The sequence below is a fragment of the Pongo pygmaeus genome, chromosome 5, assembly GCF_028885625.2.
Source record: "Pongo pygmaeus isolate AG05252 chromosome 5, NHGRI_mPonPyg2-v2.0_pri, whole genome shotgun sequence".
Classification (NCBI taxonomy): Eukaryota; Metazoa; Chordata; class Mammalia; order Primates; family Hominidae; genus Pongo; species Pongo pygmaeus.
Window position 1 is genome coordinate 84,993,606 of NC_072378.2, and position 23,110 is coordinate 85,016,715.

A 23,110-nucleotide genomic window follows, 5' to 3' on the forward strand; every position below is an offset into this window, starting at 1 on the left:
AGTTTTTGTATTTTTACTAGAGATGGGGTTTCACCATATTGGTCAGGCTGGTCTCAAACTCCTGACCTCAGGTGATCCACCCGCCTCAGCCTCTCAAAGTGCTGGGATTACAGGCGTAAGCCACAGTGCCCAGCCACTCTTGGGCTACTTCAGTGGAAGAGCTAAACTGTTTTTCTTATAAAGGAAGTAGTTTATATTGATATTTACAATCTAGTTGGAGCAGGTCCATGCTCCTACTAAAATTCTTAACTTCCTTTGAACTGAGTATCTTTTACTAATCCTCTTCCGGAAGAAAGCAATATAGTTGTTTATGCTTTTCCCATAATTTAAGTTAAAAATAATACAATATCCATGGAAATATCAATTCTTAATATAGTTGAAAATTTTTCCTTTAATTCCGCTTGGTTTTAGAAGGTAGCTAATTTGGTGGGATCTAACAGAGTGATGTAATTTAATCCTTTGGACTCAGGATCCAGCAATATGGAACTACACAACAGAGTAGCAGAAGGGGATTGGAAAGCAATAATGATATTTTAAAAGTCATCTACCCAGGGACAGAGAGGATCTGCTCCAGGAAACTCCCAGGTCCTGCTGCCTATGGGAAAGAGGCATCTCACATGGAAGAGAGAGACTCAGACTCCATGTTGCTTCTGGGAAGCTGGTGGGCGGGAGGAAGTCCACTGCGTGAAGGGACCAAGGTCTAATGGGGAAGGGGAGAAAGATTCTGCTTGTACTTCTGCTGTGAGCAGCTGAGTAGTAGATTGTGACAGAGAAGCCGCACATTGAACCTCTGTCGTCCCAGAGTGCTGGAGAAAGAGGCATGTCTGAGCTTAGATGTCAGAGTCAGTGACTGTGCAAGAGGCCAGTTTCCTCATCCCCTGTGCATTCTATGTGCAGCCTCTGAAAACATACATTCTGTGTCCCGGATTGACTCGAATCTAAACCACTCTATTATTTGTGGCTTATGAAAGAGGCCAATATACACTGATGGTCCTCCTATGGCCACAAAGAGACCACAGCAAAGTTGGAAGAAAGAATTCTGAGCTTTTGTAGCCTTCTCAGAAGTCCCCAGACCAAGAACTACTCCTTGGGCATAACAGGTGGCAGACAGCAGGAGGTAAACCTTTTGCGTGGACAGAGAGCCTTTATGTGAAATAGAGTTACAAATATAAAAAGAAAAAAAATCCTGTCCACCTGTGGAACTTTGAGCAATTAATTTAACATGTTGAAGCTCCATTTTATTACCCATAAAAGGAGAATGATATTGCAGCATTATCACAATAGTCAAGCTTTGGAATACACCTAACTGTCCATCAATGGACGAATGGATAAAGAAAAAATGCGGAGAGTAGAATGGTGGTTACCAGGGGCTGCCTGAAGGGTTACTGGAGAGGCTGGTCAAAGAATATAAAATTTCAGCTAGATAGGAAGAATAGATTCAAGAGATGTACTGTATAATTTGGTGACTATAGTTAATAACAATGTATTGTATACTTGAAAATCACTATGTGAGTAGATTTTAAGCATTCTCACCACAGAAAAAGTGGGGGTCGGGAGCAGATAATAATATTTACCCTTCATGCTTTTGTAAAGACTTAACAATGTAACCTGAGTATTGGAATTCAATTGTGCTCAAAACCTGACTGCCACTTACTTGGACATGAATGATCTTAAGCAAATTATTCAGCCAGGTTAAATATCACATTAAGTTTTCTTACCAATAAGATGAAATATTAATAGTCATTTAACAGTATAATCCAAATGTGCCAGGATGCCTATGATAAGGTCCCTCTGTTTTCTTCCTTTTTTTTCTTTTTTGAGATGGAGTTTCACTCTTGTTGCCCAGGCTGGAGTGCAATGGAGCGATCTCAGCTCGCTGCAACCTCCGCCTCCAAGGGTTCAAGAGATTCTCCTGCCTCAGCCTCCTGAGTAGCTAGGACTCCAGGCACCCGCCACCACACCCGGCTAATTTTGTGTATTTTTAGTAGACATGGGGTTTCACCATATTGGCAAGGCTGGTTTCAAACTCCTGACTTCAGGTCATCCACCCGCCTCGGCCTCCCAAAGTGCTGGGATTACAGGTGTGAGCCACCGCGCCTGGCCGGTCCCTGTTTTCACCCCACATTCATCTAAAAGCAGACCTCAGATTTTTAATTCAGCCCACCTAAATAAATCTATCTCAGCAAATTTAAAGAAAAATTGATATTTTATTAAAGACTTTGTGATAAGATATAAAATAGGTTCTCATCACAAAAGAAACTTAAACATATATTATCCATTAGATAGCTCCAGTGGTGTGCTGGTAAATGTTCAACAACTGACTCTTAAAGAAAAACGCATGCATTTATATATATACATATTTATTATAAATTTTTCTGATATAAAAGATTGTTACACACAATTTACTATTTGTAAATTTTACTATTGGTTCCTACAGACTGCTTTCATTGACTTTTGCAGAACTTTTGTAATCCATAGCCAACCTATGGTTCCGACTGAACTGTGATTTGACAAATGGAGTTATATATCCATTTATTTTCTAATAAATCAATAACGTATTGTTATTGGATCTAATATGTAATCTATTATTAAAGTATTTGTCACCCTATTATATAATGAGTGTAGTACAGGCTATACTCATTAAATTAAAACCTAGTTTTAGCACTAGATATGTTGTTCATCAATGATGTGAGTGAGATTTTTCCTGAGTCAGATAATAGTTTTCTAATATGTACTGAAATAATATTTTCTCAATTTGAGGGGCTATTCCCAACGTAATGGATATTAGCACCACACACTTTTTAGTTTATTCTGCATTATTTTGACATTTTCTTCATTACTTTCTTAAGTCTAATCAACTGATGAAACAATAACTAAAGCCCTGATTTGTATGCAAATTTTTGCCTGTATATTTTTCTTTCCTCCTGGACTTGGGACATTTTCTATGATCCTCATGGCTTTGCAGCTACTTACTGTAGCACCCTCACCTTGTTTGCAGCATTATCAGCTCCAGGACAGCCGAAATCCTTCTTGGTTCTTTCATACTATTGCCCACTGTGTCTAAAGTAGATTTTAGGTTAGTGTTACTTGAATTGCAAGTACTACTACCACTGAAGCAGCAACTCTGTTTCCATCACTTGGAGAGAAGACCAAAAACACACATTAAACACCTGGAGAAAAAAACTAAAACTACATTAAAGTGAGATTGTAGGAACTGACCAGAAATTTAGAAAAGAGAAAAACTCACTGTTGTGTGAAGAAGTCAAAGGAATTTCATGTTGACTTGAACAAGAAATTAAAGGAACCCTGGGCCTTGGCCTGAGGACAGACTGGAAATGGTGGTTTGGAGAGAAGAAATGAGGACAAAGGGAATGTGTGAGGAACAGTGGAAGGTAAAGCTGGCAGGATAAAATGAGACTTCAAAATGCCAGTTTGCGAAGCTTGAACTTGGTGCAATAAACAATCAAAGGCCATTTTAGATCTATACGAAAACAAACGGCATGGAAATGATATTGAAGCAGAAATCTGGTAGCATCCCCAGGACAGGAATTTCAGAAACTATTGCAGTGGCTTAGGTTTAAAAGACAAGAAACAACAAATGATCAGTTCCCCAGTGATCAGTGATAGGTCATGTTGATACCATGTACCCACAGATACCAGGCAATGAGAAAGGCACATAATCTCTGTAGCATTCTTTCTAAACATCCACAGCTTCAGTCCAATCATGAGAAAACATCAGACAGACCCAAACTGAGGGACAATATACAGAAACCAGTACTGTTCAAAAGTGTCAAGGTTTTTGAAGACAACTGACTGAGAAACTGTCACAGATTAGAGGAGGCTAAGAACGCATGAAAACTAACTGCAATATGGTATCCTGGATTGGATCCTGGAATAGAAAAAGGACATTAGTGGAACAGTTGGTGAAATTAAAATAAAATCAGTAATACAGTTAATAGTTTTGTATCACTGTTAAGTTTTTAGTTTCATTGGTTATATAAGCTGTTAACATAGGGCAATATGGGTGATGGGTGTGTGGGAACTCTCTTTATTACCTTTGCAACTTTTCTGTAAGTCTAAAATCATTTTTTAAGTTAAAACGGTAAAACTACCAGTTCTTTTACTTGCTTCTAGCAGGTGCTCAAAGAGGGACAGAGCAAAACCTTGCAAAGCATGACATTAGAGGGTGTCCCAGAAGCAAGGGTCTTCTGTAGCCCCAGGCACTGCTGCTCCCAAACTGCATGGCCTTTCTTGGCAAATGATTTACAATCTCCGAACCTCAGGTCAATGTCTTAAAAACGGGCACAGAATGTCTTTTCAACAAATGGTACTAAGAAAACTGGATAGCCACATGAAAAAGAATAAATTTGGACTCATACCATACATGAAAATTAACTCAAAATGGATTAAAGGTCTAAGAGTTTAAATTATAAAACTCTTAGGAGAAAACATAGAGGAAAATCTTCTAACATTGTATTTGGCTATGACTTCACTACGATACCAAAAGCACACGCGACAAAATAAAAATAAAATAAAATAAAATAAAATAAAATAAGACCAGAAAAGCAACGAAGGGCAGCATCCCTTCCCGTCCTGATAGCTGTCGGATTTTACCCCAATCGTGTTTTTGCTTCCAGGAGCTGTCCACGCGTCGCCACTGTTTTATCACTAAAGTTTTAATTGTGAATAAACGAGGAACAGGATTCGAATGATTTCTTAGTTTCTGAGATTTTTTTGTCTAAGCATCGTAGACTTCGTGCGTTCTCAACCCAATAGGAAGCGTCACATCTCAGTGAGCTTCAGCTCTCACAGCCCAAAACTGCAAGGAGCTAGCTCCTCTGCCCGGCCTCTCTTTACTCCTCCTCTCTGCCCCTCAGCTCGCTCGTCTTTCTTCCCGCCCCCTCTCTTTTCCTTCTTTGGTTCTTTGAAGTGATGAGCTAGCGCAACCACAAACCATACATTCCTCTTGTAGAAAAACCCGTGCCTCGAATGAGGCGAGACTCAGCGAGGACCCACGCGCAGGGCGGACCCCTCCAATTCCTTCCTCGCGCCCCCGAAAGAGCAGCGCACCAGCAGCCGAACTGCCTGCGCCCAGGCTCCCTGAACCGGCCGGGATGCGGCCGGTACCCGCTCCCCGCCAGGAACAACCTCTCCACTCTTCCTGCAGGGAGCTGGTGCCAGCCGACAGCCGCGCCAGGGCCGCTCCGGGTGCCAGGATCGGATCGGGTGACGTCGCGAACTTGCGCCTGGCCGCCAAGCCGGCCTCCGGGCTGAAGAAGGACACGCCCCGGCCTTGACCCGGGCCCCGCCCCTCCAGCCAGGGCACCGAGCCCCGGCCCTAGCTGCTCGCCCCTACTCGCCGGCACTCGCCCGGCTCGCCCGCTTTCGCACCCAGTTCACGCGCCACAGCTATGTGTCCCCGAGCCGCGCGGGCGCCCGCGACGCTACTCCTCGCCTTGGGCGCGGTGCTGTGGCCTGCGGCTGGCGCCTGGGAGCTTACGATTCTGCACACCAACGATGTGCACAGCCGGCTGGAGCAGACTAGCGAGGACTCCAGCAAGTGCGTCAACGCCAGCCGCTGCATCGGTGGCGTGGCTCGGCTCTTCACCAAGGTGCAGCAGATCCGCCGCGCCGAACCCAACGTGCTGCTGCTGGACGCCGGCGACCAGTACCAGGGCACTATCTGGTTCACCGTGTACAAGGGCGCCGAGGTGGCGCACTTCATGAACGCCCTGCGCTACGATGCCATGGTAAGACTCGAGCCCGCGCCCGGGGTGGTAGTCCCGGACTGAGAGAGGAGCCGGGCTGGAAAAGCAGCGGATGGCAGAGTGTGGCAAGCCTAGGACCAGGGCGCGGAGAGATGTGGGGATAAAGTGAGACTCCGGCCAGTGTGCCAGCTGGATGCATAGAAGTCCCTTGGACGATTCGTCTTAAACGGACGTTATTGCGCCCCCACTATGAGATGGGAGTATTTAGAGGAGCAGGACCCAGTCCTGCCTGCGAGGGGCTTCAGGTGGGGTGCATAGAAGCACTGACAGTTATCCAGGGCTAGGGACTGAATCAGATCCCTCACGCAGCTCTCATTTACTGCTAGATCTTTCAAAGAATGCGTTATCTCAATGTAGATCTTTCGAAAAATGCTTTATCTCAATCTTATTGAAAGGAAAACAGCGTCAAAGAAGCTGAATAAATTAACAGGCACCATCCCCCGAAAAAGGGAGACGTGATAAGAATGGACACCAGATCCCTTTGACCCTGGAGCTTGAGCGTAATTAAGCTCACAGCTTTGGGGTAGATTCTCTGTTCAATTACCTTCTATGTGACTTTGAGCAAGTTATTTACTCTTTCTTGCCTCAGTTGTATCCTCTATAAAAATAAGGATCATAATTGTACATAGCGCACATAGTGTGGTCTCTATATTATTACCAGACACATAGTGTGGTGTCTATAAATGTTGTTATTACCAGACACTATAATATAGGGTTAAGAAAAAGAAAGAAAGAAAGAAAGAAAGAAAGAAAGAAAAGAAAGAAAGAAAGAAAGAGAAAGAAAGAAAAACTTCAGAGAGAGGCAAAATGTGGAAACACTTGGGTCTCAAAGGATTTCAATAAAGTAGGTTTGGCAGCAGAGATTTAGGAAGAGTCCAACTTAAGAGATAATGGGCTCTTAAAACATGTGCAAAAATTTAGTTCAAAGTCCCAAATGTTCTGCTAAAGGTAATGCCTTTTCTATTGCACTAAATTCTAGAAAGGGAGCAGAGGTGGTTGCATAGCAATAAATAAGTACAACCAAGATGTATATATGGTGGTTAAAAAAAAAATAAAACCACCACCCAAATTTAACCCTGTGTAAAAGCCTTGAGTAAAGGAATTCAGCAAGACTGTGGAGAAACTTGGGAGAAGAAAACTTAAGAGCTTTGGAGGAGGAAGAACAGAGAAATCTCCAGAGAAAGGTCCAGAGAAATCTGTGAAGTCCACAAGTGTGGAAGGGAAAGGGAAGTGTGATCAGGCTGGGATACAGAAGGCTAACAGTACACTTTATATGAGAAGAGCTTAGAGGTCAGGAGAGCACAATGCTGAGGGGTTTGTTTGGTTTTATTTTCCCCTCTGGAAACTTGGAGAAAGGAGAACAGGAAAAGATGATAAGAGGGCACCATTGTTTGGTTTTAAAAGTCCCTCCCCAACCCCCCACAACAAGAAAGCTCATTTTAATGAGATGAGAGAAGCGGAGAAAGCTCCCTCCGTTCTGACGCTTTTGAGCTTATCAGGGACACTCAGCAGCAGAAATTCCAGCTGATCCTTCAGCCTTCAGAGTTCATGAGGCGGGGCTCACCCACATCTGGATTTGAAGAAGAATCGTGGGTTTCAAGAACTCTGTGGTCTCTTAAGCATTGGTATTCCACAGCTACACTTCCCTGATACTTTGCACTCAGTAATGACAAAATAAATATTTGTAGAATTGAGTTGTTGCTACCCTGTGTCTCCACTTCCTCCCAGAAGGGTAGAATAAACTTACATGTGTTTGTTTTATTTTGCATATAAACCACGACTTTGTAAACTTTACTTTTTGTGACACTCTTTTCTCCACAATTGTGTGAACCCTTTTTAGTGGAAAAATAAAAATGAAGAATTCCTAGTTTTCCCTGATAATATTTCCCTTTTGTAAGTCTAGTTGAGCTCCTGGTGTTAATCATGGTCTCAAATGTTTATGATAGGACATCTAGGTGAGGCCAGAGTAAACTGCTGTAAGTTACAGCCTATCCCTTCTGCGTTTGCTCAGAATCCTTTTTATTGGATGAAATTACTTTCTTTCAAATTTTGCTCAAGAAAATTGAATTGGGTTCTGAGGAAAAATAGGCTACTTACGTAATGTTGGCAGGGGGTAAAGATTGGGAGCGGATCAAATGGCAAGGTTAGATGGCTGTGTCCTCAGGATTTACTCTGTGCAGTTTGGGGGTGTGTCAAACATGATTTGATCTGCATAAAATCCCAGTTCTGTAGTGCTAAAGCATGTGCTAAAGCTCTGCTGTACTCCAGTATTGCACAGATGTTTCACTGTCAATTGTTTATTTTATACTAACCCTCAGAGAATTTATTGCTGTTGTGGTATAAACGTTCCTCCACCATAACAACTCACCGCATGTTGATTCCAAGGACACTGGGGATTCAAATTAGGGTGGAAAACAGTTGTGGAGGGGCATCTCCAGTTTCCTGGAGACTGGACCTAGTTCAAAGGAGCCACATAAAAGGACTGAAGCATATGGAGGACAAAGAGGAATTTCCTAGAATCCACCTAAAACACAGGAGTCCCCTCGAGCAGGAACTTCCAAGGAGGTGTACACTTTCTAGACCTACTGGAGTAATCCTTATTGCTGTAGAGGACCCACGGCAATCCTGGAGACCCCCTGGACCCACTACTAGGCAGAAAACTGGGAAGAGGATGGCAAAACTCGCCAGTTAGTGTAGCTGTCTCAGTGGAAGGACTGTTGGCCCCTGAGGCACGAGGAAGACAGCATGGAAGCACTGACACTATGCACTTGGCCTGGTTACTTTCTCTGAGCTTCATATTCCTTAGCTGTAAAACAGGAGTGATAACCCCCATCTTGCAGAGGTTTTGTGAGGAATACATGAGATAACCCCTGCTGGTGCTCACTGAAAGTTAGTTTCATGTGCCCTGGGTAGGCAGGAGGGGAATTGTGAGGAAGGGAAGGTTTGGGTTGTGCATCAGATTATCTGATTCTCACAGCCTGGCACAGTCTACCACCTGCCTGCCCTCTACCATCTTACCTAAGTACCATTGCCTAAACTATTTTTATTATAGTTACTCATTGAGCAGACTTATGAAATCTCCCTACAGCACAAAACTGAAGGTATCCACCTCCAGAGGTGAGATTCTCACCATCAAGACAGGCTGTGGGGAAGGTAGCTTTGAGCAGGTCTCTAGGGTCCCCTAGAAGGGTGCCTTTTCTCCACTTGGCTGCTGCTTCTGAGGCCCTGGCTGCTGAGCCCACTTCCTGCCCATAAGGCTGCAGCCTTAGCCCTAGCCAATTGCTCCTAAATGGGGGAGGCAGCAGCCAGGGTGGGAAACATGGCCCCCACCTTTAACTCACCCAGGGGACAGGTTAGTCAGATAGATGGTCCTTTGTTCGCCACCCTCCACCTGCCACATAGACAACATTCTAATGTGTTTGATGGACTGCATATAGTTTTGTTTCTACATGAACTTTCAAAACCTTTATGTGCCTATATTTTATAATTGCATACCTAGTGCTGTTATTTAGCCCTGTTTCTTACTTTTGTCCTGAACTTGTTGTTTTTATGATTTGTCCATGTTGCCCTAGATGCACTTATACCTATACATCACTGTGAATTGTGCTTTGTGTATTTTACCCATCTCCACGTATTTTACCCATCTGCTCCCTGGCTGATGGGTTTGGAGATGGCATCTAACACCCTGCCTCCACAAATAATGCTGCTCCAGATATCTTCCTGGATGGTCTCACCAGAGGATTTCTACCCAGGAGCAGAATTGCTGGCCACAGGGCATACTTTGAGTACTACAAAATTGGTTTCCTCAATAACTGACACCCTCCATTCTCTTCCACCTACTCCCATCCCCAAACAGGACATGTAAATTTCTATATTTTACCTGTATGTCATGGAAGTATCCAGCTTTATTGTAGGTGTAAAATACACATTGCTGCTTTATCATGTACTTTTCTAACAACTAGTGAGTTTGGACTTTTTTTATATGTTTGTTAACTTTTTAAGCTTCCTCTTCTCTAATTGCTTGTTCATATTCTTTGGTATTTTTAAAATTGGGTTAGCTTTATATTTTTTGACTTTCAGGAGTTATAGGTTTTGATCTGTGATCAATTTTAGACATTGCAAATATATTATGATGATATTAGGTCTATTAATTTTGTCCATGGTATCTTTCATTGAACAGAAATTCTTCATTTGTTGTAATTGAATTAATCTTTTTTTCCTTGTGGCTTGTGCTTTTGAAAGTTTGCCTAGTAGTTTGCTAATTTAAAGCTTATCACCTTTAACACTCCTCACTGGAAATTCAGAGATCACTACGGTTCTCTCTGCCTTTTAAGAGATAAATCTACAATCTGTGGCTATGCAATTCACTTCTCACCATCACCAGTTCCTCATCTATAAAATAGAAGTTTGAACCAGCTTACCTCTGAGGTCCCATACATATCTAAACAACTGGAGCCCTACAGTGAAATGTTTTGATTCAGTGAAGGGACAGGAGGATGGGGCAAAGGTGTAGAGGCAGGAATCTACCCAATGGACCAGGTTGGACCAGAGTGAGGTAGCAGGAATCATGGCAGAAAAGGTTGTGTAAACTCTAAAGGCCACCTGAGAAGTTTGAGCTATGTTGCCACGGGCAGCCATGTGGTTTCTGCATAGAAGACCACTGTGGTATAATAAAAAATAAATATTTGGTCCTTGTCCCCAGTACCTGTCACAGAGTTTCTAAAACCGTAGAAATTTCCTAAGTAATAGAAATGTCCTTTGTGATTCATAATAAACCTCATGATAATACCTGGGTTTATGCTCCTGCAGACTTAGGGTGAGGTCCCTAGATAGCTTCAAGATGGAACCAGTCACCAGCAAGTCCAAGAGATTAGGGGATCAAAGAGGTGGAACTTTCAGTACCACCCACCAAAGTCCAGGAAAGGAGGGTGGGACTGGAGATTCAGCTCTACAAAAACTCTTGAACAAGATGTGAGAAGCTTTTTAGTTGCTGAGCATTTGGAGGTTCCTGGAGGGTGCACACCCAGGTAGGGCATGAAAGCTCCACATTGCCCCCATATCTTGGCCTATCCATTCTTCACTTGGCTGTTCATCTATATCGTTTGTAATAGCCTTTATAATAAACTAATGAGTGAGTTCTGTAAGCCGTCCTAGCAAGTTAATTGAAGCCAAGGAGGAAGTAATGGAAACCCCTGATTTATAGCCATTCAGCCAGAAGCACAACCTCAGGCTTGTGATCAGCCTGAAGTCAGGGCAGTCTTGTAGGATTGAGCCCTTAACCTATGGGATCTGACAGTGTCTTGAGATAGTATCAGAATTGAATTCAATTATAGGACACTCAGTTTGTGTTTTCTGGAGAATTGCTTGGTGTCTGGGGGAAATCCCACACACATCTGGTCACAGAAGTGTTCTGTGTTGTGACAGTAGAGAGAAAAAGCAGTTTGTGTGTGTGTGTGTGTGTGTGTGTGTGTGCTTTTTTGTATTCTAATTAGATGATCTATGGCTGGGGGCCCTTAGATAGCTTTGGGAAGGGGGCTGGTCGCCAGAAATACTAATTTATGACTAGAGGGTTAGAACTTTCAGCCCTACCTCCCCCACTTCTAGAGAGGAGAGATGGGCTACAGATTGAGTTTGGTCTCCAACAGCCAATGAATTAATCAATCATGCCTTCACGATAAACCTTCATGAAGACCCCTAAACAACCAGATTCAGAGAGCTTCCAAGTTGGTGAACATATTGAGGTGCTGGGAAGGTGGTGCACATAGAGTGTGCATGGAAGCTCCACCCATCCACTCCCATGCCTTGCCCTGTGCATCTCTTCACTTGCTTGTTCCCTAGTCGTATGCTTTATAATAAGCCAGTAATGGTGTGTAAAGTGCTTTCCAAGTTCTGTGAATCGTTCTAGCCAATTATCAATCCTAAGGATAGGGTCATGGGAACCTCCAATTTATAACTAGTTGGTTGGGAATACAGGTGGCCCAGGACTCTCGACTAGTGTCTGAAGTAGGGGCAATCTTGTGCATTTGGGCCTTCTCACTTGTGGGATCTGATGCTAAGTCCAGGTAGAGAATGTCAGAATTCATCTGAATTGTTGGACACTAAGTTGGTGTCCACACAGAATTGGGGAATTGGTTGATGTGAGGAAAAACCCTCCCAGCTACATAGGGAAGTCACGGTTTTGGAAGATGAGCAGAAAAGGGTGGGAGGGAGAAGACAAGAGAGAAGAGGGTGAGGAAAGAGGCCAGGCAGCAGTCCAAGTGTGAGATGATAACACCTGAACTCTGGTAATTGAGGAGAGCAAATCCACGGGAAGCAGTTGCAAAAGGCATTCTGTCTGGTAGGTGTAGGGCTAAGGGAGTAAACGTGGGGGTGAGACTGGGATCAAGTCCCCTTCCTACCACTTAGAATCTATGGACTGGGAGCAGGTTAGTTAATCTCATGAAACCTCCATTTCCACATGTGTGAGGTATGTGATTGTTGTCTCCACCCCTAGGGTGCTGTGGGGTTTAGAAGAGATAGTAGTGCACATAATGTGCTTAGCACAGGGCCAGCCCACAGTAAGTGCTGGCTGTACTCGCCTTCTCTTTGCAGGGGTGGCTCAGGAGAGGGTGTAATCAAAAGATGATTATGAGGGTTCAAGCACCAGGCAATGGGAGAGTCAGCAGGTTTTAATGCTTCTACACAGGGGCTGGATTCTTCTACTTCCGCTTACCGCTGACAGCTGAGGCCTGCTACCTCAAGCCCTGAAATGCAATCTGAAGACTTTTCCTGGACTTACTGGGCACCATTGGACTGTACAGGGCTGTGGCAGACAGGAGCAGTGGAAAGAGATTTGGATGGGACGTCAGAACACCCAGATTTTACTTCTTGGCTCTTCCACTTATTAGCTGTGTGAGTTTGGCAGTGGTTTCCTTATCTATAAAATGGGGGAATTGGAGAGGGTGGTCTATCGCATGTTACTTCTCAGCACCTCAGCTCCTCCCCACCCCTCTCTCTTGCTTCTAATCTGCCTACATCACTTGGTTTGTCTCTGGACAAGTCTAAGTTTGCATGACAACTCTCTAATTTCTCCTTCACATCATTTATTTATTTTTGGCAGCTATTTCCTTGTGGAGAGATAGCGTAGTTCTTTCAGGTGCTTCCATTTGGCCACTGTTTGCAGGTGAAGAGGTTTCCAGGATGCTCGCGGGATGTTACTCCGGTAGTAACAGAAATGATGGCCTGGGGAATGGGAGGAGTATGAGCCCAGTTTTGAGCCTGAGTCTTTGGAGCTCGTTTATTCATTCAATCTGCAAATGTTCATTCAGCACTACCACATGCCAGGCTCTCTGCTAAGTGCTGAGGATAGCGATCAGGACCTGCTAGGGTGAAAATTACTCTTCAGAAGATAGCAGAGTGGATAATGGCCATTCGAGTTCCTCTTAACTACACAGAGGGGCTGGGTAAGATCTATAAAGGAGAGAGGTTAAACAGCAAAGCAAAAGTGACTGAAATTCTAACACCCGTGCATGGGGATTCTTGAGCTAAAGATCTGGTCTATAGAAGAAGACACATCAGACCCTCATATTTAGCATCTATGCCCAAATCAGCAGTAAGCATGTTTCTTCTCCCATAAAAACTTGTCCCTAAGAAGAGAGACAAGTGCTTACAAGGACTCTTGTGTTAAAGGAAACTGTCACAATTACTTTATCTTCAATCATGAAGCCTTTCTTGGGGAAAGAAAAATTAGCAATACTAGTCTGGGAAACTTGAAAGAGAGATCCTGTTTGCAATGACACTTTTAAAAAGGCAACAACCAAAAAAGTAATTATTCCTAAAGCTCAGGTGTCAGAAGTTGTGAATGTCTAGGGGGTTCCTGCCTCAGAGACAGGAACAGTACCACTCCCATCCTGGGGCTGTGGCCTCAGGCCTCTGCTTCCTCTTTTCCAGTCTAAATTCCAGAGCAGAGAGGTGCTGGATGACCAGCTTCAGGCAGGGGAGGGAGGAAGTAAAGGTAGTTTCTCAGCTCATCTTGTCCTTGTACTATTAATAGCATCTGTTGTTTTCTTAACTGAAAATTGGAGAGAACCAAACAAATCAACATCATATTGGCAGCTTTCTGCACATCACTCACAAATACATCTGAATGCTCTGTACTCTCCAGTGTTTATTTTCCTCAGCCACATAACCGGAATTTGAACATTCTTTTGACACTTCTTTTCCCTCACTTGAATAATTAGTTCTATATATAATCCAAATATTAGCTGGAGCCCTCTAGCCCCTCAGAGATATAGTTGAACCTTCCTGGACCTCAGTTGGGCAGTTAATTCTGAATGTTGATGTGCCTATTTTGCATGTATGGAGAGTTTGTACATCCCCCCTCCCCATACAAGTAGAATGCTGTCTATTCGGTACTTGCTCATTCATACATTCTTTCAACAAGCAAACCCAGGTGCAGCTGGGTTGAACCCCAGGGTGTTTCCTGCCATTCAGTGTGATGCCACATTCACCTGCTGTGGCCAACATTCCCTGGCCCAGGACTGCAGGGATGGAAGCCAACCCAACATCAGAAGTGGGCAACAATGCCAGAAACCTATCAACCAAAACAAATGTAATTTGTAATCCTCCCTGGATGATGTTGAGTGATTGGCAACTGAGCCCCGTCATATAATAAATCAGGCTGTCTCTCTTTAAAAGAGAGAGAGAGAGAGAGTCTCCCAATGTTGCCTAGGCTGGTCTCAAACTCCTGGGCTCAAGCAATCATCCCTTCTTGCTTCCCAAAATGCTGGGATTACAGGCATAAGCCACCATGCCCAGCCTAGGCTGTCTCTTTAGCTCAATTATAGGGCTTCCTGCAACCTCAGCCCTTAATGAATGAGCTAGTATGTAAGTGACTAGCTAAATAAATGTGCTGCAAACCTCTGACAAATGGCTTTTTGACATTATTAAAATTTATTTATGTGGATTAAAAAAATTCTTTTCGTCTGCATCATGCATCCTACACTGCTTTTAAAGAAACTCTGCTTTCCTTTGTTTTACCGTCTAACATTTCTTTGTTTCCCTTCTGACATGTTTCAGCCTCTTGTCATCACTTGGAACATTTTTACTGCCTCATCCCTCTAGTTTCCATTCCCTAGCCTAGCCCAGCCCAGTATTTTTGACACCCAAATACCTGGAATTTTGCCTGATGTTTAAAGCCAAAACCAAATGAAAATGTGAAGAACCAAAGGAGATTTTATTCCTCTGTGACTCAAAATCCTGTTGTTATTGTTAAATGAACCCTGTGGGATACAGTCTGGTATTTTTAACACCTTCTGGGGGTATTTGTCAATGTTTACATTTGATGTGGATAGCTTATAAAAGTCCAGTGGCTTTGGGTAAACCCTGTTCACTAAGAATAAGGCCCAGAAGGTCATATGAATCAACGATCGAAGAATGAAGTTATTCTGAATCCAAGTTTCTGAATCCAAGTTTCTTGTTTTGATTATTAAAAATACCTTGCAATTAGTTAGGCATGAGAGAAAGCTTGTGTATAAAGTTTGGCTTGTAATTCACATGAATTCTCTTTACAGGCCAAAAACTACCTTCCCTTTGGGAATATACAATGACCTTATTTGGAAATTACTTCAAGTAATTATGAAGTAATAATATCTCTATTCATATGCTGAAAAGAATTCAAAATAACATTCAATTATCATCTCTTGGAAACTAAATTAAACGGGTACTCACCCAAGTTGAAATGCAAACAAATGCGTGATATCATTATGTGACCCTCCCCTAGCCCTTACCCTGTCCATGGCAGATGCTAAGAAAAACTTGTCCCTAAGAAGAGAGAAGTCAATTGATTTAGTCAGCCTTTCCCACTGTGTTTGGACTGAACCTCAGAATCCTCCTTATCCCCATACTGCAAGGAGTTACTGTCAATCAACTAGAGATGGCGCTCAAGATAAAATTATTTTCCATCTTGTACTAATATAATAATAAGCATGGAATCTATTTATTGGTTTTTTCACAACAGTAAAATATATCTTTAGCAAGTAACAAGTGGTAGAGGTAATACTTTTAAATAAAGAGGGAAGAATCCTTCTGACTTTTCTCTTTATCACATTTTACCCACACACAATGTGGATGGAATCTGCAACTGAATTTAGCAGTCACACTGAAACTCTGCTGCGTGACCACACTGTCCTGAGGCCATGTGCCAACTTGTATGTTTTTTCCCCAAAGCTCTTCCAAGGAAGAGCTGCCACTTCTCCATTTACTCTTTTCACCTGTAAATGAATGCTCCCATTGGTATCGAGTAAATGGGTGAATGAAAGAAATCATGAGAACACTCCTGGGGTGAGAGCAAGAGGAATGAAAACACATGGTGTGAGAGCAGGTCAGAGATGGTGGCTAACACAGGAACCAGGATGGAGGCCTCAGACTTGACCCTGGCCTGCAGGACGTTGGTCTGCATTGTCTGCAGGAGGAAACACAGAGGTCAGTGGCCATCCAGCAGTCTTTCATCAAGGCCTCTTACTATTCTGGAACATTTGATTTTTATAGAGAAATCTCCCACTTCCTGATCTCCCCAGTTAGAATTGATTGATCAAAGCAGTCCCTCTCCCTGTTATTAAATAATTAAATAATTTTCATTAATTGATCCCTATAACCATTTAAAATATATCTAACACAGGAGAAATCTTTGGTAAATATTTACTGAATGAATGAACAAATAAATAATTGGGGGGAGGGAGAAAGAGACAGAGTTAAATCCTGAGGCTGGAGTTTTTGGTCCTTCAGCCCCTTATCCAGTTGACCCTGGCAGCCCCATCCATGTGACCTTGAATTCTGTACAAGTCTCATCATTTTCTATGTGTGTTGTAATGGAAAAAAGGTTACAAAACACAGTCTTTCTGGCCTGGGGTACCAAAATAGTAAAGACTTCTGTTTTGAAAGCCTCTGACAAATGAACACAACAGCCACAGTGATGACTTTAGCAGGAAATTGAGCCACAAAAAGCAAGCAAGCCACAAAGCCCTGAAGGCTGAAAAAGGCTCACAGGCCAAGAGGCAGTTAGGTTGCACCTGAGACAGGCTGCTTTCTTAACTGGGAAATGGGTGTCTCCAGATATATAAAGCTGTGAGATCACCATGGCCCAGCTCTGACGAGCCCCTGGTACAGCATCGTTGGTTAGTTTGCCTCAACCTGCAGCAGAATTTTTATTCCAAGAGTTAACAGCTGGTTAGGCTTTTTCCAAAGGTTGAGATGACACCCCAACTCCCACACCCATTTCGGTCCTGCCCAGCTTGAAACCAGGCAAAGTGAGTTAAGACATTGGGAGATGGGAGGGGACAGGTGGGGTAGAGGCCTGGCACCCCTCTCTCTTCTGTTTCAAGAGACACTTTGTGGAGTTGTCTAGAGAGATTGGGGGTAACTGCTCCTTCTGCCCCCAATCTCCCCTTAGCTCCCCACTCCTCCCTATCCTGCCAGGCCAACCACCCAGCAGAGAAGGGCGCTTAGCTCCAGTGACGCTGTAAGTGAGTTACTTGTGAGGATGCATATGGTTCCTGTTGGAAATGCACGGAGGAGCAGTGAAACACCAGAAGCGCCATCCTCTCTCCTGCCCATGCCCTCATGCCCAGCCAGCTGAATATTCCTGTGGCTTCCACTCCTGCACTGTCCCCTCAGTGTCACCTCCCCACCACATTCCCACTGCCCCACTTGCCGTGTCACCTCTCCCCTGAGGGAGAGGTGTCTTCCTGCCAGTCTCTTCACCACCAGGCTCACACAGCTCCCATCCATTCACTGCAGGTTGCCAGGCTGAGCTTTCCAAGCACCCCCGGACTGCCTCCAGCCCTACTTTCTCTTCGAGGCTTCCCACTTCCCTCAAAATGAAAGCCCTGACTCCCTGGACACCATGCAGACCCTCCCTGATCTCCCAGCGATGCTCTTAGCAGCATCATTTTTTTTTCTGCCAGATTTTCAGGTGCCCTCAGTTCCAGGAGCACCAAATCACCTGGATGCCATGAGCTGCTTATGACACAGTTCAAGGTGTGACATCTTTGAGGTCTCTCCATAACACCTCTACTGCAGACATCTGTCTCTGGTGTATCAGCTGTACCTTGCACACATGTCTCTAACCATCTGTCCACTGTGGCTGTCTGTTCACACATCAGATTGACCCTATGTTCTCTGTGACACCAGGTGAGCTCTGGCACCAGTGCCCAGCAGATGATTACTGAATGATTAATAAAACTACTCACTCCACCTGCTTCTTTTAAATGGGCTCCGTTTTGGTATGATTTGGTGTGTGAACCATTAAAACTTTTCAGAAGTCAGGATTTGAAACAAACTTGGTAAAAAGTAGTTAAGCAATGTCTTCGTTGTAAAGTGAGAAACCAAGTTGCTTGGAAACAGGTGAAAAGCTTAGCCAACAGCTTCACAATTCACAGCCTGGCACTCCAGTAGCCCTCTCTGGACAATTGCCCAGGTTTTCTTGTTTTCATTTCTGTGTTTTAATTTACGAGTTACCTTTATATTTCTATTAAAACCTTACTGGCACTTGTTTGTGAATGAAACAATTTTTTTGAGAGTTTGTTAATTGTTCTGTGTGAGTGTGGAAAGTTTCTTTCATATAAGATCATCAATTCTTTTTTAAAAAATAGTGTTTTAGGCTTTCTCCTACATAAAGAAAGTGGTGGGGGTGAGGAGCTGGGGGTGGGCCAGATGTTCACATTATATTTCTATGATTTTGCTGTTGGAGATACTGAAGATCATTTTGCTGGGCTTTGCTCTCTTAAATTACAGAAAAGTGCATTTGGTGAAGTTTAGTGTTTTTAGTAAACATATACAAGATGTCATAGGGCTAGAATTAGTGAAGGAATAGGGTTCGTGAATGAATGAGCTCAATCTTAGTAATGAAATGTTTGGAAAGCAACAGAACAAGAGAGAAAGAGCATCAGAACATGATTTAGGTACCCCATACATTTATACAAATAAAAAAAAAGGTATGTTTAGGGTCATGGAAATCACATACCTAAACTGATGGTTAAACAATAAGTGGCAAGTAACAGTTTAGCTACAAAAAATGTACAGGAACACATAAGGAAAGTTACATGGGAACGTTCAGAGAGGACCAAAAAAGGTGGAATAAGATTATCTGCTCTGTTATGATCCCCTGTATTTCTCTGCTCTATGTTCTTCTCTTGGGCAGTCTTTTCCTGAGATGTTTTCATGTTATTAAACAAAAATAACAGAAATGAATAAACTAGATCAATGTATTTACAAGATTTTTTGAGTGCCTGCAGTATGCCTCGGTGTGGTGGGAACTTGGTGTACTGAAGTGAGTAGCATGATCCTGAAGAGCTTAGGAATCACTGAGTTCTCATAAGTGCAATAGAAGAAAAACTGGTAGAAGGAAGTCAAATGAAAATACAAATTTCTAAAGAAAATAAGTATTTACAAAGGAATTTGTCTGCATTAATTTCTGTGGAAAAGTTAGCTATGTATAGAAGAAAGAAACTTGTTAGTAATTCTTTCATTCATTCATTTATTCATTCAACAGTGAATCCCTGCCATGGTAGTACTAACTACTTGCACTGTGGTAGTGCAAGGGATACATTTGCTGTACAAGTAGTTAAGAATTTTTTTTTTTTTAGTGCTTTGTGTGTGCTAGGCTTTATGCAAATGTACAGCCAAGCACAGAGGTTAAGAACTTTGGAATCAAACCGAAGTGGTTCTAGTCCCAGCTCCCACTTACAAACTGTGTGATCTTCAACAATTCATTTAACTTCTCTAGATCTCAGATTTTCTCATCAGTAAAATGAGCGCAGTAAGAGTACCACCCTCACAGCATGAAATCAGATTTTCTGTACTCTATACAAACTCACTTTCCATGACGCTGGCATATGGCAAGTGCTGACTCAATGCTGGCTCATTTCCTTAACTGCTTTTATTTTATTCATTCACTGCCCTTCCAGAGGAAACTGCGGTTCTGAGATGTGCCCTGGGTCACTGCCGAGGAGCGGACGGAGCCTGGGAGGGAGGTACCCCTGCCTTGTTTCCTCACACTTTATGGGGTGGGTGTCAGGAATGAGGCTGGAGGGGAAGGCAAAACCAGATCCCTAAGAGCCCCCTGGACCCTGCTTAGGGTGTTTACTTCTATCATAAAGGCTGTGCTTCTGTAGAGACCTAAGGTGGAGAGTGCCAAGGTCAGGTTTGCATTTGAGAAAAATTTTTCTGGCAGCAATATAAAGAATGGTTTAGCAAAAGAAATGAGAATAGCTGGAAACCCAGTTAGGAGGCTGTGGTAGTCCAGGAGCACACTAAGGCAGCAACAATAGGTGGATGGAAACTGGAGCATTTAGGTAAGGGAGAGGTATGCCGGAGGAAGTGATGGTGAGGGAGAGGGGAGAGAGTGGGACTCCACCGCACCAGGGCTTCTGGCTTTATTGACTGGGTATATGGTGGCATCTTGGGCCAAGACAGTGAGTCACAGGGAAGGGGCTTTGAGCCTGGTAAGCTTGGGGCACTTTTGAGACATTGGGAGGAAATGACACATGGCAGTTGACATACAGATCTAGACGTCAGGAGAAAAGTCAGGGCTGGAGATTTTCGGTTTACAGTTGAAGGTATGAGTAGGAATGAGATCATTTACTCAGTCCATCCCACCACACTGAGCACCATGAATCAGGGGCTTCTCTCCCCATGGGGCAAGAGAGGTGAAAAGACAGTCAAAGTCACTACTTTCAGGAGGATTAGGCTCAAGTTAGGATGGGGAGGTGGAGAAGGCATCAAACAAATAAATGAAAACTATAACTTCAGTTATTGCCAAGTGCTAGGAATATAACGTTGCTGTTAAACTGCAAGGTGGCTAACAAGTTGGATAGTCTTTCTTGAAGAACTGTAGAAACAGTCATTAAAAAAAATAATTTTATAGTTAAGCAAGAAAGTGATTGTACTATAACAAGGGAGACTTATTTCACCATAGGAAAAAAATCATAACATTCTAAGAATAGAAGGAAAAAATAACAATTACCCAAGCCTGCAAGAACCTGTAAGACCAGATCAGCTTTTAAGAGGAAAGTTAATTAGATAACAGGAAGAGGTAAAAATGAGTAGATCATCAGAGATGGGGGAAAAGGCAAATTTAGAAATTCTGAATTTAGTAGGGGAGACAAGTATGTAGGAATGTAAACATATTGCGCTTTCTCTGCATAAACACATTCACATGACGATGTATACACAACCCTTGGAGGCACAGGTACTCAGTGAATGCCTGCGTGCCAAGGAGGGGGACAGCACTGAGCAGGAGAGGTGGCAGGGCCTGGTGGCCCAGGAGCACTCATATAGTCAGGAGACTGATATAAAAGAGAGACCCTGCTAACATGCCATTACAGAGTATGGAATGAGCAAGGAAGGAAGAGGGTGAGGCTGTAAGAGAGTGCACAGGGCCCTCATTTAAATGGACGGGCCACCAGCCAGCACTTCATGCCTGTTCCTAGATGACCCACAAAGTGAAACGAAACTGGATGTGGTATTTAGCAAGTCTGAGATTTGCTGGTTTAAGTACTAAGTTAGCAAAGCAGCCTTGGCAGCCAGAGCAGGTAGGGTAGGGGGCCAGAGGAGATGGGTGTATCCAGGTGGCCAATGGAGGAAGGAGAGGAAGGTTTTCTGGGAAGCCGGCTGACATGTCATGCTTTGTCAGTGGGGCCTCCGCATGGATTCCCTCCACTCCCCCCAAACCCCCAACTCACTACGGGGAGCTGCACAATGACAGACAATGGGTGGTTTTGTACCCAGCAGCTACTCCTCAACCAGTGAGGAATGGGAGAGAGATAAGAAGGTGAGAAACAAGGATTGCTTGTCACCATCCCTGCTCCTCCTGAAGCCCTGCGCTGGGAGCAGGTTCAGAACCCGCTGAAGGTCACCTAATCATTTCACCATGGAGTTCTTCCCCAGATGTGAAACTGCTGGGACTGGAGCAAAGGGTGCCCAAAACTGACTGGAGGAGGAAGCCAGAGCCACACTGGAACGTATGGAGACGCTAGCTCCTGCCTGCTATTGAGGATCTTCATCTTCCCAGAAGAATTAGAGGACCACAGGAGTGCTTGGGAAGAAGAAATTGTGGGAACCTAGGTGAATGATGACCGAGGAGGTGAAATGAGGAAGGAGGCCTTTGGTCTCTGCCAACCGTACATTTCAGGTTGCCTTTTGCTAAAGTCCTGCTGATGTTAATCATTCTCTCCAGCAGATCGCGGCTTGAATCATGGGATCTGAAATGTGGGTTTATGAGAGAAAAACAACATGGAAAAATTGGGCAGAGGCTGGTAAATGTGAACATTCGAACCTGCCCCCGATCTGAGATGGTGGGACAGTGGACCCCTGGCCAGCTCTCCAGGTGTTGCGTATGCACATTGGCAAACCACCTTTATTAGGTGGTGTGACATCTGGGTAGCAATTCTCAACCAATATGATGATCTGAATGTCCCTGGGCCTGACCCAGGTGAGGAGGACACAAAATCATGGAATATGTCTCATAGAGCTTAGTCGGTTTTGGGAAATACTGGACTAATGTTATGTTTTTAAAGCACCTAATTCTTTTTCTCTTTTCTGTTTTATCTAGGCACTGGGAAATCATGAATTTGATAATGGTGTAGAAGGACTGATTGAGCCACTTCTCAAAGAGGCCAAATTTCCAATTCTGAGTGCAAACATTAAAGCAAAGGGGCCACTAGCATCTCAAATATCAGGACTTTATTTGCCATATAAAGTTCTTCCTGTTGGTGATGAAGTTGTGGGAATCGTTGGATACACTTCCAAAGAAACCCCTTTTCTCTCAAATCCAGGTATTTTCTACTTTTATAGCATTCAATGCTTGAAAATAGATGCCCTAAATGACAGCTTGGCATTATATTTATTGACTGTAGATAAAAGTAGGAACAACTGGGTAAATAGTGCACTAGAATAACACTGATAAAAGCAATCTGGTAAATTCTATGCTGTTGTTCCAAGGTACTTCTTAAAGAGATGTCCTCTTCTGCTCAGTGAACTTCTTTGTTGACAAAAACAGTATCTTTGTCTAATTCAGTGCTTTCAAAATGGGAAGAGGAGACAATTTATAGCCAGTGCTAAACAGTACAGATTCATTTACTAGAGAATGAGAGCCTCAAAACTCACAGCCCTTCTCCTGTGGAGCCATGAGCCCAGAGCCAGGGTTTTACCTCAATTTACCTTATCGCTCCTTTTCTAGGATGATTATTACATGTCCAGCTAACTCACCTTTCTCGCTTTTCATTATTCATCTCGTTTTAATGACATTCTTGTATCTGACTTTCTGGGAAATATATATCGTGGTCTTATGATATATATGGACATAT

The 23,110-nt window shown here is 43.4% G+C and overlaps 1 protein-coding gene and 1 long non-coding RNA gene across 2 annotated transcripts in view; both read left to right on the forward strand.

Annotated features, from left to right (window-relative positions):
- Nucleotides 1-4,796: 4,796 nt before the first annotated feature.
- Nucleotides 4,797-23,110, forward strand: part of NT5E (5'-nucleotidase ecto) — a 46,381-nt gene continuing 28,067 nt past the window's right edge. The window contains exons 1-2 of the mRNA XM_054492888.2: nt 4,797-5,750; nt 22,357-22,579. Coding sequence (XP_054348863.1) covers nt 5,412-5,750; nt 22,357-22,579 — 562 coding nt within the window. The 5' untranslated portion in view covers nt 4,797-5,411. The remainder of the gene's footprint in view (nt 5,751-22,356; nt 22,580-23,110) is intronic.
- LOC134739740 (uncharacterized) lies at nt 12,152-22,329 on the forward strand. The gene is made up of 3 exons (XR_010126747.1): nt 12,152-12,659; nt 19,712-21,869; nt 21,985-22,329. It is a non-coding gene; the product is annotated as an uncharacterized LOC134739740 (long non-coding RNA).